We start from the raw sequence: 19,222 nt of genomic DNA, 5'->3' as shown, positions 1-19,222 counted from the left end.
GATGTATTAGGAATGTGCGTGAGCTGACGAAATTGCAAACTATGCCTGTATTCTGTAAATTCCAAGCCTTCCCTTGAGACTGAAAACTAGTCATCTATTGGACGATAGAGTCGTAGACCAATTCTATAGTCATCTTTTGGACGATAGAGTCGTAGACCAATTCTATAGTCATCTTTTGGACGATAGAGTCGTAGACCAATTCTATTTTAAATTCATGTTAAGCAAGAATCCTTTTATTATTATTATTATTTTTTGGTCACATTCTCAAGAACAAAGAAAACCATCATATATAGTACCCCGGGTTTATACGTTCCATTCCAAAGAACAAACGAAACATTGGGGGTTTCCAAAATTCAATCAGCCATGGAAGGGACAATAAGAGAATCTAATGCTCCTAGATTCAGAATTTTGATGTTTCCATGGCTAGCTCATGGTCACATCTCTCCCTTCATGGAACTATCCAAGAGACTCGCCAAAAGCAACTTCCAAGTATACTTGTGCTCCACTGAAATCAACTTGAATTTCATGAAGAGAAGTGCTAAGTTTGATGAGAACTCATCTGATCATGCAATCGAATTCGTACAACTTGACTTGCCAGATTTGCCTGAACTCCCTCCACACTATCACACAACAAAAAACCTCCCACCCCATCTCGAACCAACCCTCAAGCGTGCGTTCCATATGGCAAAAACCAACTTCCAAAACATACTCAACAATTTGAAACCTGATTTGCTAGTCTACGATGGTTTCCAACCATGGGCCTCAGAGCTAGCTGCACTGAATCATATCCCTTCTGTTCTTTTCCTAGTTGTGGGAGCAGTGAACTTGTCTTTCGTTTATCATAGCCTTAGATGCAGAGTCTCTGGTGCTAATGAGACTTACCCTTTCCCCGAAATTTTTTATAGGGACTATGAGATAAAGAAGATATTAGCCAAGCTACAAGAATCCAAAGCAAAAGAAGGTGACGCATTAGATGTTTTTAAGAGCATTGAACTATCTTCTGATATTGTTTTGGTGAAAAGCTGGAGAGGAATTGAGGGGAAATATATTGATCACTTATCTTCCTCTTGCGGGAAGAAATTGGTTGCTGTAGGACCTCTTAGTAATCAAGAATGTAACGGCAAGGAGGCGGACAGCTATTCCCTTATCATTGAATTTCTGAATAGTAAAGATGAAGCATCAGTGGTTTATGTTTCTTTTGGGAGCGAATATTTCCCGTCGAAGGAAGAAAGGGAAGAGATAGCAGTAGGGCTGGAGCTGAGCAATGCTAACTTCATATGGGTAGTTAGATTTCCAGTTGGACATGCCATTGGCCTCGAAGAAGCTTTACCAGAAGGGTTTCTTGAGAGGGTGAAAGGAAGAGGGATGGTGGTGAATGGATGGGCACCACAGGCTAAAATTCTTGGGCATCGAAGCACGGGTGGTTTTGTGAGTCACTGTGGATGGGGTTCTGTGATCGAAAGCATATATTATGGGGTTCCGTTGTTGGCCTTGCCAATGCATCTTGATCAGCCTCTTCACGCAAGACTTGCAGTAGAGATTGGTGTTGGTATTGAGATTCTCAAGGATGAAGATGGACAGATAAAGAGGGAAGAGATTGCTAGAGTCATAAACGAGGTGGTTGTCAAGAAGACAGAGGGAAAACTACAGGGACAAAAAGCTATAGAATTGAGTAAAAAGTTAAGAGAAGAAGGTGAAGAAGAGTTGCATGAAGCAATAGAGAAGCTCAGGTCATTATGCAGCAAAAACAAGTAATAAGACTTTGGTATTTAGCTCTGAGTTGAGTTGGCCTAGTTTGGTAAGAACTAGTAGTCCATTCTGGAATTTAGTCTTTTTCCTTTCAATTTTATTAGAATTTAAGCACTTAATATTGTTATCAAATATGCATCCGTATTGTGTCGAATGCGTACGTAATGAATCCTGAATTGTGGTGATTTTGTTACTTAGGAAAACTATACATTGTAATTTTTAACGATGCATCAATTCTTCTTGTGGAATGTTTTGGATATTATGTTGGTAACGGATATAACTCGGGCTATATCTGGCAGTTCAACAGATGACAGCTAAAGGAAAACAAATGAATGGCTGAAAGGAATGATGCTTTAGATTTCTGACTTGCTTAATTTGCAATGAGAAGTATATTTTTCTCTTGTTAATTATGTATGAAATTAGTGATAATATATTCATTAGCATTCTCAGAAAATCACAGAGTTAGTCTACTTTGTCAAATTTCATAGTTGGCAGCATGTTCATGACTTCACGTAACTTCTTATGCTGAGGAGAATGATCAAAATTCATGCTATTTTCTGGTATTCCTCTTAAGTACCAAATGGATGTTCATTAAAAGAAGTTTTTTTTTCTTTTTTCTTTTTGATATTCAATGTTGTGTTTTTAAAAGAAGTTCATTTATCATTTGGATGTTCTCATTGCGCGCCAATACCTAAAATTTTACACTCGAAAGGACCAAAAATGATGCTGTATATATCTCAATCTTGTTTTATAGTAATTGGGATAAAGAACCTATTTTCAACCATTCTTATTAAGTTAAAACATCATCATGTACAATTAATTGAAAAAAACTTGCCTGCATATAATGATCTTCTTCAGTCTGCCAATACAAGCATCCAACCAATAATGGGTGGGAAAAAACTAAAACAAGAGATTACTCAATAATGCAACCAACCTTCGGATTGGGATGACAAATCCCTCTTATTTCCTTGAGCTCTTGCAGGAAACAGCTAATCAGCCTAATTGTTGTGACAAGGGAAATAATCACAATTAACTTACTTCTTGTGGTTATCGAATCAGCCTAAGCTAGGATTTATTGCTTTTGAATAGGAAAATAAGAAAAGGAACCAGCGAGAGAGGAACTTCTCCGTCCTTTTGTAAAGACCAATTTGAGCCATTGCTCAACCTATGTAATTTTACTTCCTTATTATAATAAAATTTCTATCATTTCCGAGGAAAAAAAAAAAAAAAAAGAGAGAGGAACTTCTCCGTCCTTGTTTTTATTCCCCACAAGACTAGTTCAATGCCCAACGGACCTCCTCCAAACGTCTGCTTCTTCTCTAAAGGATAAGAGTCCTTTTTCAACTCTAATACTAATATTACCAAATTAAAACATAAGATATTCTTGCTCATGCACCTAAATAACTAATCAAGCACAACCCTTTTAGGAAATTAAAACGTATACGCAGACATTTCAAGCTGGGTTCACTTTACAACTGCTGACGTTAGGACTTTACAGCAAGTTAAAATGTGGTCACACCTTCTAAGGTATTGTTCCACTTTACAACTAGTAACATTAGGACTTCATAGCAAGTTAAAACGTGGTTACACCTTCTAAAGTGTTGTCTTGTGGAAATTCTGCCTTTAATACACTTTTTACTCCGTTTTCACCATAAGTTTCTAAAAACAACATCAAAAACCAAATATCAATAGAATCTAACAATTAACACCATATTTTAGCAAAATAAAAGGAAAATTATTCACAAATTATGTGCACAATTAGCCATCTAATAATTATGATGTTGGAGATGTAACTCTTTCCAATTAGTCAACAGATCATGAAAGCTTTTAGCCAGAGAGCAAAATACTAGATAATACCGTCTCTGTGCCATCCATTATGAAGGAGATGCAGACAAGAGGAGTCATGTTTTTGACATAGTTGTTAACTTCTTTCTCATCACTGAAGGCATATCCAATTATAGAACGGCAGAGAAATAAAGTTATGATTGGCAGAACAAATTCTAATACAGATACTAATAACACCATACAAAGAGCCGTTCTTGCTGCCTCTGGATTCCCAGCTCCTAGCTCATTTGATACCCGTGCACTATAAAATACAAAATATGTTCCTTTTAGACAAATCTTACTTGCATGAAGTCATAACACTTCTCTGTTGTATAAAGTAAAAATTAATGCGTTCTTAGTAAACATTACTCAGGGCAAACCTTGCAGCAACGCCAAAAGAGTAAGGTATGTGGTGGTGCAGTGAAGTAATGGTTAAGCTGGAATCAGTAACAATTAGTTCTCAGGTTCTTATCACAGAAGCAAAATGCTGAAAAAAAAAATCTCACCATATCGATAGCACAGAGGTCTCTAGCTTAGGTTTTGGTGACAGGCCAGACAGCAATATGACTAGCTCAAATGCCCACTATTCCAAACTACCATGATCAGGAAGATTTGAAGATATTAAAGAACCGGAGGACAAGAAAGATGTCTGGCCAATTAAAGAGGCTTAAGGATTAAAACTTACCAAACCATTACAGTGGAAGGGACAGCAAAACGGAAGAATCCCCCCAGAGTTTGAAGTGCATCCATTGAGAAAGGAACACGAGATGTTTTCACATACAGCACAAGCAAGATGGCGTTTAACCAATTTGATATACCAATTGACAAAGCTGCTCCGGCATTCCCTAGCTTCAACTTGAATACAAGAACCCAACAAAGAGGCAGTTGTAAGGATACAGATGCAACTGTACTTAGCAGCATTGGAAAGATTAAACTCTTGAGTCTGGAGGAAGCGAACAAGCGAATGGAGAATAGGTATGAGCCAGATCAAGTATTTGCCAGCCTTAGTTGCAATTGCAGGATCTTGGCCAGTGAGAATTAACAACTTGTCTGTGAAGATCCACAGAAGGGATATTGGTATACAAACTATAAAAAGACATATGATGGCCCCATAGGTATAGGTTCCATGTCCCTGGTATTGTTCTGCTCCGAAAGCCTGACCGCACAAGGTCTCTAGTGCACCTGACATCCCAAACTGCATGGTAGTTAATTTGTTTCATTTCTTAATAAACATATTTACATGAGCACATATCCAGCATTATCCCAATTTATAATGGAATTAAGCTTTGTAATCTGTTAGACAGTTGCCTGGAGTTAGTCGACAAAATTGAATCACTGCGTCAGTCAACATATTGAGAAAGGAGCCAAATTTACAATTCGCTCGACTAAGAGCAGTGCAATTTTTCATAATAATTATTATTACTCTGAAGACAATACTGCCAGAATAATCATGAAATAAGCCATTTTTCTCCTTAAGCAGTCAAGATTACCTGGAATCAGTTTAGATGGGGGGAATGCTTATTAATTTTTACCTCTCAACAAGTATCTTTGCACCATAATACTTTACCCATGTTCAACAATAATTTCAGAATGACCAATACTACTTTTGTCTTATTAATTAGACCTTCTGTTATAGGCCACAATCCACATAGACTATCTGTATAAATTGGGAGCTCCACGAATGGAATTCACGTGAGGCTCACTTTGCTGTGAGAGGCGATTCATAGACCATGTCTCTATCAAAAAATTCTGTGGTACAGGAACCGTTGATTTGTTACAAAACATTGTATGTTTGAAGCGTATATTACAGACAAAGATGTCACTAATTATATGTGATTGGATAATCAAATAATAATAATATTGGAACCATTTTTCATGTGGAATTCTTGTGGTAGCTTGTGAAAGAGCTTACCAGAACACTGAAGCCAGTAACATTGGAAAAAGACGTGGCAATGGAGGCACCAGAAAGTTGGAGCTGGCCAAGGTGGCCTAACATGAAGATTGGTGAAACTCTCAAGAGATATTGTCCCACTGTTGCTACCATCATCGGAAGTGCTATGCTGTTGACCCTTTCCAACTCTTCTACACAAGTCTTGCGAGCTACCACCCTTCTTGATCTTGTCTCCACACCATTTTCTGGCAGCAATGCCTCTTCCATTGCTCTCTCTTTGCCTAGTATTTGCCTGATTGTCTTGAGATTTTCTACCCAAAAAAATAATAAATATATAATAATAAAAGAAAAAGTTTGGCTGAGCTAGCAGAGAATATGGATAATGAGAACCAGAACGCTGCTTAAAATTATTGTCTAGAATATATGAGAATTGAAATGAAGCTTGGCAGAAGCTTTACTAGCAGGCTTAGTATAAAGGTAATGAATGAAATCTTGTTCCTTGTTCTTTTAGGTTCTTTAGTTATTTTTCTTTTCCTTGCTGGGAAAAATGTTTAATGCACCTTCATGTTGGAGACTATGCCTGAGAATTAAAAGTACCAATTTAAAAAGTTTTCCGGGCCTGAATTTGTTCATCTTAGTTGTTCTAATCATTATCCATACCCTCATCACAATGATTAATGACAGTATAAAGAAAAGAAAAAAATAATGCTTGTATGCCTGGTAATATCTATCTGTCCTTAGGATCTTTCTAAGTGTATGGTGAATTTTTGCAAAAGAATATGATATTATAGCTTAGAAAGGAAAATAAGTAAGGAGTCAGCTCATGCTTTACTCATTAATTAGTATTAATATCAGGGTAATCTATGCTCGAGAATCTTCAATATAAGAAATATATTATGAATTTTTCCAACAGATGTCAGTAGCACTCATTAATACATATAAAAGTCACTTAACTACTATGTGTATATATATTACAATTATTACTCTCTTTGTATTTATGTATTTTCCCTATTTAATCTACCCACTCTCCTTATATTTATTTACTTTTTCTAATTAATTTTATATTTTAAAAATATGACACCTGAAATATATTTTAACAATGGCACCTATTAGGCTAGTGATATTTTTAGAGCAATAATGTTCTTGTCAGAGTAAATGTTCCTCAAATGCCAAGATTATCCTCAATTAATGAACTCCGTATATTTTTCTTGAATTTTTTTATATCCATTAAACACTAATTATTCCTTTTCTTCTCTCTCTTATTAAAGTTTTTATTCACATTCTTCTCTCTCTCTCTCTCTCTCTCTCTCTCTCTCTCTCACACACACACACACACACACATACACACATTATTCATCAATTATTTTTATGATTTACTAAATTGGTTTTAGCTTTAATAATTTCTCGTTTATTAATTTTAAATGCTCTTATATTTTTCTTATTTTTAAAATTTTACTCAAAGGGTTCTTTTTTCAAACACAATGTAATTTAATTCAAAGTAAATAATATTTTAAAATAAAAATAATCTCAAAAAACAGCCTTACATTTTACCTTCAATATTCATGGGATATATAATGTAATATAATTCAAACTTATTTTCATCTAATTATTAGAGAATATGAATAATTGATAGAAACCAAGTCTTACATTATAAATATGAATACTTGATAAAAGATAAAGTCAAGATTTACATGACAAGTATAAAAGAGAAAAAGATGGTAAAGTTTTAATAGTATTAGTTGTTTAGAGGCAATGATAAACAAGTAGAATTCAAAGGAAAAATGTATGTTGCATGTCAAAAAAATTTTAGTGCTAAAGTATTGAGTTACAATGACATGACAATAATTGAAAGAGAGAAGAATTGGGTCGAATTTAGGCTTGTTTCTCCTTACATTTGGCATCCTTACCATCTTCTAGCATTACTCTACACATTTGAGGTAACGATTCTTCACTTTCTTTGATATTTTCCAATTTCCAGTTTTCCATTTTCATAGTTATTTATATATTTTGGGAAATGCACATTTTATGGTGTAAGAAGGAATCGTTTTAGGGCACAAGATTTCCACTAAGGGAATTGAGGTGGATAAGGCAAAAATTGAAGTCATCGAACGAATACCTCCTCCAAACAATGTCAAGGGGATAAGAAGCTTTCTAGGACACGCAGGCTTTTATAGGCGCTTTATTAAGGATTTTTCTAAAATAGCAAAGCCATTGTGTGATTTATTATGTAAAGATACCCCTTTTCAATAATAATCACTTTAATCTGAAATTTGTTGGCTTCAAATGATGTTTATTTGCAAAAAAAAAAATGAATGAATAAATAAAAGTTTTAGAATTGAATATAAAAGGAAGAGCACATAGAACCAAAAAGGTACAATGTTATTTAAATATAAAATAATAGATGTTTTAGTGTGTGAGTGATAAAGAGAGAAATGAGAATAATAATAAGAAGAGTGAGAAACCCTATCAGAAAATATTTAATTAGAGAGAGAAAATAGGAGTAATTAATGCATAATAAATCCTAGAAAAATCAATGAACACATATAAAGTTGATTGATTGAGGGTAATTTTGATATTTAAGTAAAATGCACTCTGACAAGAAGATAATTGCTCTGGCAATTTCGCTTGGCATTTGTTAGACAGATATATTATATAGTAGAACTTCACATTAAAGATTTTTTTGTGGTATCTAATCGATTTGATAGAATGCCTATTCGCCAAAGTCATCACTATGAAAATTGTGTGTCTCATTTGATTTTTTCTATTTGATACCTTAAGGAACCATATTAAACTTTTAAAATTATCACTTACTTTCTCAATTGTAAAAATTTCGCAACAAAGATCCGCCATTGTGCAGAAAAAAAGTCAAGCCTGTCTTCTTAATTAGTTCCCCAAGAGCATCATATTGAAGAACTCGCCTCGCGTTAAAGAAACATGAATTTCTCTTTAACTCTGTATCCATACAATATTGAATATGGGTGTTTGATTTAACAATTTAGATTTTCTTTCCAATAATAGCTTCATCATAAATTGCGGTCAAGTCTCCATGATTGGATGCCCTTTTGTGACTGTAAGGTTGACTTAAGAAACTACAAAATACTATATTAACTTGATTTCGTAATATACATTTTGTTTTCAACATTGCCATTATAACAAAATCTACTGGCTCCCTAAAACTGGCTGCCTTGACTGTTGAGCCTATTTATGTTATATCAATCTTAAAGTTTGCATTAGGAATAAGATTTTAATGAAGGAATACGATTTTATGGAATTTAAAAAAGGGAACGAGTAAAGTAATATTGTAGGTCCCATCATCGTAAAAAAAATAGAATAAGTACAATATATGGAAAAACCATTAGTACCAGAAATCTCTCACAGGACAAATTTAGAAAGTTCTTTTGTCTAGGATGTAATAACCAATTAAGCTTAATCTTGCGTCCCCGTCTTGTGGTTCATATGGCTTTTATGTAATGCTAGCACATAATATTCTATTTGAGGAATAAATTTAAATATGAAGATATACTTAATTATACGTAACCTCTAATCTTTAGAGAGGAGTAACGACAGTCCAAATTCCGAAAAAGGTTAGTGCTCCATAAATTTGTCTAAATGGATCATGTTTTGTCCAAAGCATTTACTCCTCCAATAAATAAAGATGAAACTCTGGTTTTGTCTACTCTGAAGATTGCTAATTCTATGGTGAATTTTGGGTTGGTGCCAAAGAAGAGCAGTGTTTGGGATTTGCGTTTGAGTTTTGAACTTTTGAAACTTTGAAACTTTGAAAACTTTTGCTCCCACTCTCCTACACCGAGGAGGGATTCTCTAAAAGTTAGAGAGAGAGGCTCTCAATGAGAGAGATAGCCAATAGAGTCATTTCTCTTCCATAATGTCTGTAGTTTTATATATATACAAATAATCAAAGTGGAGTCCACAGTCCACAACCAATTGAGCAGGAGTCCTCCCTATAAAGGAAAAGTGGACCACAAGCAAAACCTTCCCATGTACAATGTACAGCGCACAAAGCCAGATCAATGCACTTGAACGTACAACAGCCTGAAGCAGCCGGATGCACTCGAAATTCCAGCAACAGTAGAAGCGCCATAAAGGATATCACACCCTAAACCTGGTTGTCCAACTGCAGTTTAGCTACCTTGATAGAGGACATACTTAACATGCAGAAGCTGTTTCGCATGTGCTTGTTTAGCTCTGTTAGGGAGGATAGAATAGAAAGAAGTAAAAGTTTAAGTTATCATGCCTTTGGCATTATTGTGGATGAGGAATGGATTGTTCCTCAGTGCTATTGAGCACTGTTTGTACAGAACTATCGGGCCTTTGCTCGTACTTGTATTTTTCTCAGCACTTGGAATGAAATGACTCTAACGTTTCGGAAAAAAAAAAAAAAAAAAAAACCTGGTTGTCCAAGGTGCAACTCGAGTCTCAGCATCCAAATCCAATTATTTTGACACTGTCCTAGTTAGTCCAAAATAGATATATCAAATTGGATTTGAATGCTTAGACTCTTACTTATAACTTAGTCCCACATCTCTTAAATTTCTGATGTAGGATTGAGTATCTCAATTTGTAGAAAGAATATACCCATACAAAGAGCTTAACAATTAGTTGGAAGCAACATAGCATTCCTTCCATTCCAATTTGTTTGTCGCTTTTCGAGAATCTATTTTTTAAAATTACTCCTCTGATTGTGATGTTAGTGTTTTCCATTCCAAAAAAATTTTGAATTTGAATTCAACAAGCAGCTAATTAAAAAAAAAAAGAGCAATATTGGAAAGAGAAATAGAAGATGGATTTGACTTTCTTACCCTCAAAATAAAAAATTTGAATTTGACTTGCATTTAATTAAAGAAAGAGCAATATTGGGAAGAGAGATAAAAGATAACTTTAACTTTGTTAATATAACTAATATTTTGGAACATTCTAAAATGAAAATTATTACACTTTTAATAGGACAAAAGTAACTTCATGAAGAGAATCGACAACACGAATTCAAACGGGTTCAAGATAGAATCCTGTGCAGGAATACAAGGTACATACATCAAAAAGCACTCAGTTATTTATTTTTTTAATTCAATAAAAAAACTCGAAGTGATTACGCCCCTTTTGTAACTCACATCAGGTTAAGATATGTGGAAGTCAAGGGCTTGAAAATATGGGGAGCTTCACTTTCAATGAAATGCAATTGGTCCTTCAGCATATGGATGTACACAATCCAATCTCCATTACCAATTGGACTTGGCATTGGCACAACGTAACCTGCTTGGGCACCCCATGGGAAATAATACGACAAAATGGCCGGGACGCCCCATGCGAAATCCATTTCCGTTACCGGAAATCGCAGCCCTGATGAAATGACAACGGCCGGCCCTTCCTCTGTAACCCTGGTGGCATACATTCTCGCTAATGCTGGCTCAGGGCGATGTGCCTCAACCCAATCTATGACCCCAAGAAAATGTTCCTTGTTAGTTGCGCCATTGATGAAATCATGAACTTCATCTGCTATCCAACTCAATGGCTTCTTCTTAAGCTCTTCAATTTTCTTTTCGCCAAATGGGATTGAAAGCACGTTACCATAATATGCTTCCATCAATTCAGCTTTAGTTTCATCTCCATTTGCCAATCTAGACCTCCCGTCAACGATGATACCGATCCTACAGATTTTCTCGTGGCTTTTATCCACACTTGAGGCAAGTATCTTCCACAAGTAGGCACTAAAGGATTCAAGCTTGGTCCTCTTACCTCCAATGCCAGTGTTTTTAGGATTGTTGGCTAGGGACTGGAGTTCACTTATTTGTTTGGCCTCCACATAGTATACACGGCTTATGTCCCCTTGATCATCATGATAATTGGCTTCAAGTTGTAGCTTTGAGATGGGCAGATACACTTTTTCAATAGATGAATCATAGTGGCCAGGATGCCGCGGGAGCAGCAATGATCGTTGAAATGATGGAATCCGAGAAAGAGGTTTGGCTTGAGCATGCTCTATCCATGACAGAACAAGCATTTGGGAAGAGTAGGCATCGGTCAGTCGATGATCAACCGTGTATGCCACCACAAGTCCTCCACATTTGAGTCCAGTAACCTGCGTTATTAGCTTCCATGGCTATTAGTTGAACAATGTCAAGTTCACGTATCCCAGTTTAGATTCACTAGTAATATAGATCTGCATAAGATAACCTGACCGGCTCATAATGTCTGCATTTGTAATACTATCCAAGATTTCAAGTTTTCAGAATTATTGAGAATTTTTTTTCGTTTTGCTAGGGAATTACAACTCCATTTAATTATAGAGAACTCTTCAGTAGATCTGATAAACGCATGTTGATATACGAGATTGGATCCACCTAAATAGTAGTTCTATCTAGGGTATAAATAATAACTCCGAAAATTTTGCTTCCCTTCCTCCTGGATTGTACAATTTTTTAGTACTAACTACTGAGTAGTACAACTTTGTTGTATATGGCAATTTGGATACAAGTCCTTTAAGTTGAAAGCGATTGTACCATACATAGTTTGAAAACGCAAGGGGTAGAATTATCACTCATTCATGACGATGACTATGTAGTACTACTTGTCGACAACCTAAGAACATATTTGAGCATTTCTGTTGAGTTTTTAAGATATTGGCTTGGACGAACGATTTTTAGGATTGTATCCCTCCACCCGAAATCAAGATAATAAAACGTATAAAAATAAGTAACAGCTCAAAATAAAAAACGGCTTAATTAGCAATGGTTTTCCAATAGATTCACCTGGACAGCCATCATGCCTCGAGTCCTTGCTGGGACGAGCTTACCACCTATGCTCTCGTCAGGGTTATGGAAGTTGAGGTCTTTAAGCTGGACATCAGCAAATGCTTCAATGAAGTCCACGCCACGGTTGTTGCACAGAACCTCAGGTTCTCCGGCTTCGTTTTGCACCATTTCTCCAGCAAGTGGATAGTAATGCACTAATGTTTGAGCCAAGGCTGTCTTGAGAATTCCAACCATGCAGTCAAATGTAAACTTTTCATCTAAGGGCTTCTTGTAGAAAAAGATTGAGCTTGGGTTGACGGGAGGCAAGAGCAAGTCAAGGTTGGACTGCAGCAGTCTATACTCTTGCATTGGCATCGCTGGTGGCACCACCTCATTCTTCCTTATGGTCACTTCAAACTCCCCTTTGATCACACCCATCATTTTGTTTTCTGGTCTTCTCTTCTTAAAAAAGGGTTTTCAGTAAAGGATAGATAGCAGCGAATGACCCATGCCCTGAATGTGTTTGTATATATAGGTATATACTAGTAAGACTTTCACCCAAAATAAAGAGGCTTCTAGGATTTTTTTGTGGTTCTATAATTTTAGGACACCCTCACAAGCATAGACACTACTTTTTTGATTAGTAGTTATCCAAGTTGGGGTGGGACAAGCCACAAAAAATATCGGGGGAACCTCCAATTGAAATATATTTCAGACTTCCTAATCACTCTCTATACCTAACCATTTTGCTCAGCGCAATACCCAAAAAGTTAAAAGGTGCAATGCATGTTGTCTTCATTTAATTACTGCGTTGTTTGGTCAAACGTGCCAACATCTCCCTGACATTGGAAGAGCCTGATTTTGAGAAGCATGACATCTATAAGCAAATCTAAAATTATGGTGTTAAGTTCAAAAGATATAGTCAGGTGTTAGGAATTATTGGATTATTCATTTTTTTCCTTGAGTTTTGGGATCAAATCTTAACCTATCGATACTTTATTTCTTTTCATTTTAGAAAGAATATTGGAGAATGCTGAGGTTTCTTTGTCGGAATGCCTTCAATTGCTACATGGGAGGTTCAAGGTAGTCCTTCATGCTTTCCACTTTGGTTGTTGTTAAACTTTCAGATATTGTTGGATATATATTCAGTTAGTAGTTTTACAATCCTCAAGTAGAGCTAATATGTTTACTTTATTATTTAAATGCAGATTGCAAATAAATCATCTCAAAGGGTTAATAAAGCAAGGAATACATCACCTTATTCAAATCGTTACCTTAAAAAATTAATGTTTTTACACATGGTTCATGTACAAACGTATGTGAATTTGTGTACACTAACATTGTAGTTGATACACTTGGTTTGTCTGGATAGTTTATTATTTGCCAAATTTATTTACTTGTATCATAAATACATTTTCAATCATTTTTTTATCTCACATATATCAAATCCAAAAAGTATTATAGTATTTGTTTCGAAATATTATCCCAAATAGTCTCCTATCCAAGCATATCCAAATTATTTCTTACTTGATATTTTAGTTAGTTGTGAATTTCTTTTGATGGAGAAATTTTTTTAAGTTGTAACAGTTACAGATATCAATATGATTAATTTGATTGTTAATTTTTTAATTTTTTCAAATTTTGCCAATTTTTTAGTGGCCTTTGAAAGTGCCATGGAAAATGATGATACTTAAAATGATAGGAGAGCTCAAATTAATGACATTTGCAAGTTCCATTAAAAAATGATTTAGTGGCACCTTCTCATGACATGGATTCGTGGTACAATGGCATGCTAAAATGTCACTCTAATAATTGTTTTGTAGATTTTTTAAGTGTTAGTATACTATCGTGGCACCAGTATTAACGGCTATAATATGTTCTATTAAAAAAAATAATATGCATATAATGCTAGTAGTTTTTACTTTTTTCCTTATAGAAGTTTTAATGTACTACCAAAAATTTTTGGATTTTCTTCAAAAAAAAGTTTTTACGTTTTTTCATGAACATATTTTTCAATTATTATTTTACCTCAAATACATCAAATCCCTATAACATATTTTCCTACGAAAACTCGTTAAAATAACAATCAAAACGGGTTCCAAGGTTTACTATATTAAAATTTGACCCCACTTACCTTGGGATCTTGGCTCCGCCGCTGCTTTTGAGTGTCATTAATTGATAATTTTCTTGTAGTTGTAGTGCTTATATCCAATGTTTTGAAAACCGGACTGGACCAGTCCGGTTCGACCGGTTGAATCACGAATCGGTCATGGCATCGGTCCAGTTCAATGTCATAGTTGACTCTGTTAGAAAATCGGTCGAACCGGATTGAACCGGTGGTTTCCGGTTTTCAACTTTCCCCTTTTTTTTTTTTTGTTAAGTTTTGCAAAATGCAGCTATTAAGATTCGAACTCAAGACCTTTGTAATAGAAAACTAATGTATTAACCGTTGCACCATCAAATCTTATTAGTTTTTTTTGATAACTTATTTATATAAAGCAAACACTCATATTTCTTTTTTCCATTTTTCTTACAAAATCTCATCCTCTCATGGCTCTTTCTTTTTAATTTTCAACTCTCTCTCTCTCTCTCTCTCTATCCTCTTTTCTTTTGTCACTTCCTTTTTAATCAAACCTCTTTATTTTTAATTTATTGATATTTTCTTCCATCTTTTAATTTTGTTTTTGTCCATTAAATTGAAAAAAGTTAAAAAAGAATTATTTTTTTAAACCCAAATTATTTAATGCCACAACCACTCACTTTTATCTCATTTTTTGTTTCTTATCGAGTTTACATTTCTATTTCGATTCTCTTGACTTCCTTCGAACTCCAAACTTTCTTTTTTAAATTGCAATCTCTAAATCCCAAAACGTAAATTAAAATTTAAGTTCACAATATCTAAATTCTCATAGACGTGAATTTTGTATAATTTCAAAATATTGTGATATTTTTGGGTTGGATTTAGATATAATTGAAATTGAGACGAAATTTATTTGTTTTAACTTATAATTTAAAAAATTTATTTTTAAAAATCCAAGTTATTAAAAAATAGTAAAATTTTCATCATATAAAGTATTAAATTAGTCCATTACATGTCTTATTTTGTACATATATATTTATATAAATTATTTTTAAAAAAATTCATTGAACCGAGGTTGAACCGGTTCGACCGGTTGAACCTCGACCCTTTCACTTCACCGGTTCAATTAACGGTCCGATTTTTAAAACATTGCTTATATCTGCAAACTAGAGGTGTCAAAATGGGTGACTTGGGCGGGTTTGGGTTGGGTAAAATGAGTAATGAGTATAAGTGAGTCAACCCATTTGTACCCATTTAATTAGATGAGTATAAATGGGTAAGTCAAAAAATGAATTGGGTAACCCAATTACCCATTTATAACCCATTTATTTTAATTTTTTGTAAACTCATTTAAATTTATTTTTGCAAACTAAGTTATCAATTTATACCGCTCTTTGTACCCATTATTAATTTTAAATATTTACTTATAATGTTCAATAAGCCTAATTACCAATTTTTTTTCATTTATACTCTATGTTGCAAAATTACATATTATTTAATAATTGAATAATAAGAATAAAAAAAATTTGAACTAAGTACTATAAAAGTTAATATAAAAACTTAATCCAAAAATTTTGAACCCCTAGCGTTTTTTTCATATATAAATTTAAATTTTCATTTTAGAAAGATAAGAAAAGAGGCTAAAACTTATCATAAATTGGTAATGCTAAAAAATGAGCAAGTTAACAAAATAAGAGAAAATAAAATAAAAAAATAAAATCAACAAATAATAATAATAATGAAATAAAAGTAGTTAGCATCATGACAAACTGAAAAATTTGAAAAAAAAAATGGGTGCGGGAAGAGAATTCTAAATGGGTTAATTGGGTTTGATGAGTTACCCAATAATACCTATTTATTAAATGGGTATTATTGGGTAACACATTTATATCCATCTACAAAAATTTAAAATACCCATACCTATCTATTCATGGACGGGTATAGGTAAATTTAGTTAAGTGGGTTGGTTTACTGCAAACCAACCGTAGGAAAACAGAACCGCTACGATCTTCCCCTTGAAGCAAGCAATATTTATTACGGTTTTAGCAATCAATCTTATCATAAAACCAATCCTTTTTTTCTTTTTATTGGGTTTCCATAAAAAAAAAAGGAAAAGGAAAAGCCTTACAACGATGGGAAAAGCCTTAAAACTGTAGGTTTAGGGTCACTGCTTAATTATACCTTTACGTTTAATTTACGTGAAAGTTGAGTGGTAGATCAAACGTACAATCCAAAATAATGGACCAAAAAGGAAAGGGAGAGGAATAAGCTAATAATAATAATAATAGTTAGTACAAATATCTTGTCTCAGTAATTTACATCCAGGACTGCAATTAAGGACACGGTGGTTTGGATTTTCTTCAAAAGAAATTTTTATATTTTTCATAAACATATTTTTCAATTACTATTTTACATCAAATATATCAAATCCCTATAACATATTTTTCTACAAAAATTTTAGAAAATAGCAATTAAACGGGTTCCAAGGTTTACTGTATTAAAATTTGACTCCACTTACCATGGGATCTTGGCTCCGCCCCTGCATTTGAATGTCATTAATTGATAGTTTTCTTGTAGTTGTAGCGCTTATATCTGCAAACCAATCGTAGGAAAACAGAATCGCTATGATCTCCCCCTTGAAGCAAGTAATATTTATTACGGTTTTAGCAACCAATCTTATCATAAAACCAGTCCTTTTTTCTTTCTATTGGGTTTTCATTAAAAAAAAAAAAAGAGGAAAAAGAAAAGCCTTACAATTGTAGGTTTAGGGTCACTGCTTAATTATTACACCTTTACGTTTGATTTACGTGAAAGTTGAGTGGTAGATCAAACGTGCAATCCAAAATAATCGATCAAAATGGAAAGGGGGAGGAATAAGCTACTGATAATAAGGACACGGTGGTGTTCATAGTAGGGCCGCCAGGTTATTTGCTTGATATTGCAAAAGTGTGCTATGTTGTCTGCGTCCCAATTTAATGGTGGTGGTTGAATTTTAGAGGCCTGTCATACGCCATCTTCGCCAATTGGGCAGCCATGCTGCTGTTGCTTGGATCTTAGGAGCCTGGAAGGATGAATATGGCCCAGTCATTTTGCATCAGGGTGGGAATGAACCCAAACCCTGGTGGTAAGCAGTTGGAAAGCTGCCAAAGAATGCTTCACAACCAACAACAAAGTCTATGCTTACTCCCTTGGATATATCTTGGCCATAACAAGGCAGCTTTTGGTTTTGCACCTTACGGCCCCCTTTGGCGCCAGATAAGAAAGCTGGTTGTGCTCTCGGACATGTCTGATCGAGTCTCTGAAATATGTAGGAACCGGCATCAAAGAACTATTCTCAGTTATGAACGTGGATAATACACCAGCAAAAGTGGTGATTGGTGATTGGTTTGATTGTTGGATTAGTTCGTCATAAAACATGTATATGTACAATAAGTGATGGAGCCAGGATTTTTTTTTAGGGGGGCCAAAATTTTCTTAATATGCTATGTTCAAAATAATTTCCATCCATTTAAATATATGACATCTAAAAAAATCAAATAGTGACTTTAATTATAAATATATATATATATATATATATATATATAAATTCTCATAATAAAAACTAAAATAGTAAAAATTTTTGTGACTGTGTACAATTGTGACTTAAATGTACAAATAAGTCTTGAAGAATGTACAAACGAAGACATGTAAATAGTGTCAAAATGGACTCGGAAACAATGAATCCGTGGACAGATCTGGCATGAACATTCAGAAACTATTCAATTTTGTTGGACACCTTTTAGTTACTAGTCCGTAGATCTGTGCATCGATGATACTAATCTTTCTTCTACTATATCTTTCAGAGAAGTACGTCACATATGCAACTGGTAAAGAGTAGAGCAGAGGTGGCATGATAGAATCTGATAATATGTGGTCTATGTTAATGAATCAAACACAAGCACCCAACGAACAAAGCTAAGTCTAGCGAAATGTGAAGCTGTAAAACATAGAGACAACAAGAGCTAATGATTTTCAGGTTCCCTAACCTAAAGAGAACAAATATAGGAGCATTAATCTCACTTATTACTAGTATTCTTTTAGTGCGATTTTGAATAAAAAATATTCATACTCCTTTAATCGAATAAAAAATAGAGAAGAAGCAACTCTTGGTATCTTTAGAGGAAATCTTAAATATCAAAAGCTAATTTTTAATATATATCCAAAAATTTATTATAATATACAAGATAAAGATTTTGATAAAACTTGCCGATTGGTTGCAGTTTTCTCATTCATCGACTCGTTGATAGATAATTATTGCTTCTAATTGCCGGATCATGATCATTTTGGTAATTCAAAAATAGTACTATCAGACAATAAAGGAAAAATTGTGAAATTTTTAAGTATAAGTCTAGCATAATATATGGTTTTCTTGATCTTGCAGTACCAGTTCCATCATTGAATGAACCCATAATGTTGGGATCCAAATTTGATACTTCTACCATTATATTACTACTTATATTGTCCATCTCGCGATTAATCAAGGTATGACTCGCTACCCAATCAAAATTTCATTTACTTGTAATTCGTCCATGTTGGCTTGAAAACTCCTCAATCTGTAGCATTATACATTAAAACTCTTCAATATACATGTATTCTTTTGTTTGTTTCAAGTTACTTGTGTATGCAAAAAGTGATGCGTTTTTTTTTTGGGGGGCACAAAAAATTCATCTTTTTGTGCTATAATAAGGGTCTTAAGTCTTGGACTAATTCTAGTTTGCGCCCCCTGAATTTTTATTTTGGACATACACGGTGAAGTTACCAATTAAGTGCTGCATCAGTACACCTCTAATTATTATTTTTGAAACATTGCACTTAAAGTTATTAGCACATTCCAAGTTATTATAATCTTGTGCACTATCAAATTCTTATGATGAAAAACTTTCATACTAA

General features: G+C 34.2%; 2 protein-coding genes and 1 pseudogene across 2 annotated transcripts; 1 reads left to right on the top strand and 2 right to left on the bottom strand.

The window, feature by feature from the left end:
* Positions 1 to 244: 244 nt before the first annotated feature.
* LOC113717591 (UDP-glucosyltransferase 29-like) lies at positions 245 to 2,006 on the top strand. Its single transcript, XM_027242343.2, has one exon. It carries the CDS (start codon positions 364 to 366, stop codon positions 1,753 to 1,755), a length of 1,392 nt encoding a protein of 463 aa, XP_027098144.1. The 5' UTR covers positions 245 to 363; the 3' UTR covers positions 1,756 to 2,006.
* Positions 2,007 to 3,576: 1,570 nt separating this feature from the next.
* Positions 3,577 to 5,731, bottom strand: LOC113718457 (protein DETOXIFICATION 3-like; annotated as a pseudogene).
* Positions 5,732 to 10,425: 4,694 nt separating this feature from the next.
* LOC113717643 (coniferyl alcohol acyltransferase) lies at positions 10,426 to 12,698 on the bottom strand. The gene is made up of 2 exons (XM_027242415.2): positions 12,232 to 12,698; positions 10,426 to 11,561 (listed from the first exon to the last, which is right to left on the bottom strand). The coding sequence occupies exons 1-2, from the start codon at positions 12,652 to 12,654 to the stop codon at positions 10,590 to 10,592; spliced, it is 1,395 nt and encodes a 464-aa protein (XP_027098216.2). The 5' UTR covers positions 12,655 to 12,698; the 3' UTR covers positions 10,426 to 10,589.
* Between the last annotated feature and the right edge of the window lie 6,524 nt (positions 12,699 to 19,222).

This window comes from Coffea arabica, chromosome 11e (assembly GCF_036785885.1).
Source record: "Coffea arabica cultivar ET-39 chromosome 11e, Coffea Arabica ET-39 HiFi, whole genome shotgun sequence".
Classification (NCBI taxonomy): domain Eukaryota; kingdom Viridiplantae; phylum Streptophyta; class Magnoliopsida; order Gentianales; family Rubiaceae; genus Coffea; species Coffea arabica.
Note: the sequence above shows the minus strand (reverse complement) of the source record. Positions and strands in the feature narration are given on the sequence as shown.

Excerpts from the sequence above, each read along its gene's own strand:
- LOC113717591 (XM_027242343.2), top strand. The coding sequence starts at position 364 with ATGGAAGGGACAATAAGAGAATCTAATGCTCCTAGATTCAGAATTTTG.
- LOC113717643 (XM_027242415.2), bottom strand. The coding sequence starts at position 12,654 with ATGATGGGTGTGATCAAAGGGGAGTTTGAAGTGACCATAAGGAAGAAT. Across the intron at positions 11,562-12,231 it reads GAGGCATGATGGCTGTCCAG|GTTACTGGACTCAAATGTGG; the intron begins GTGAATCTATTG and ends CTAATAACGCAG.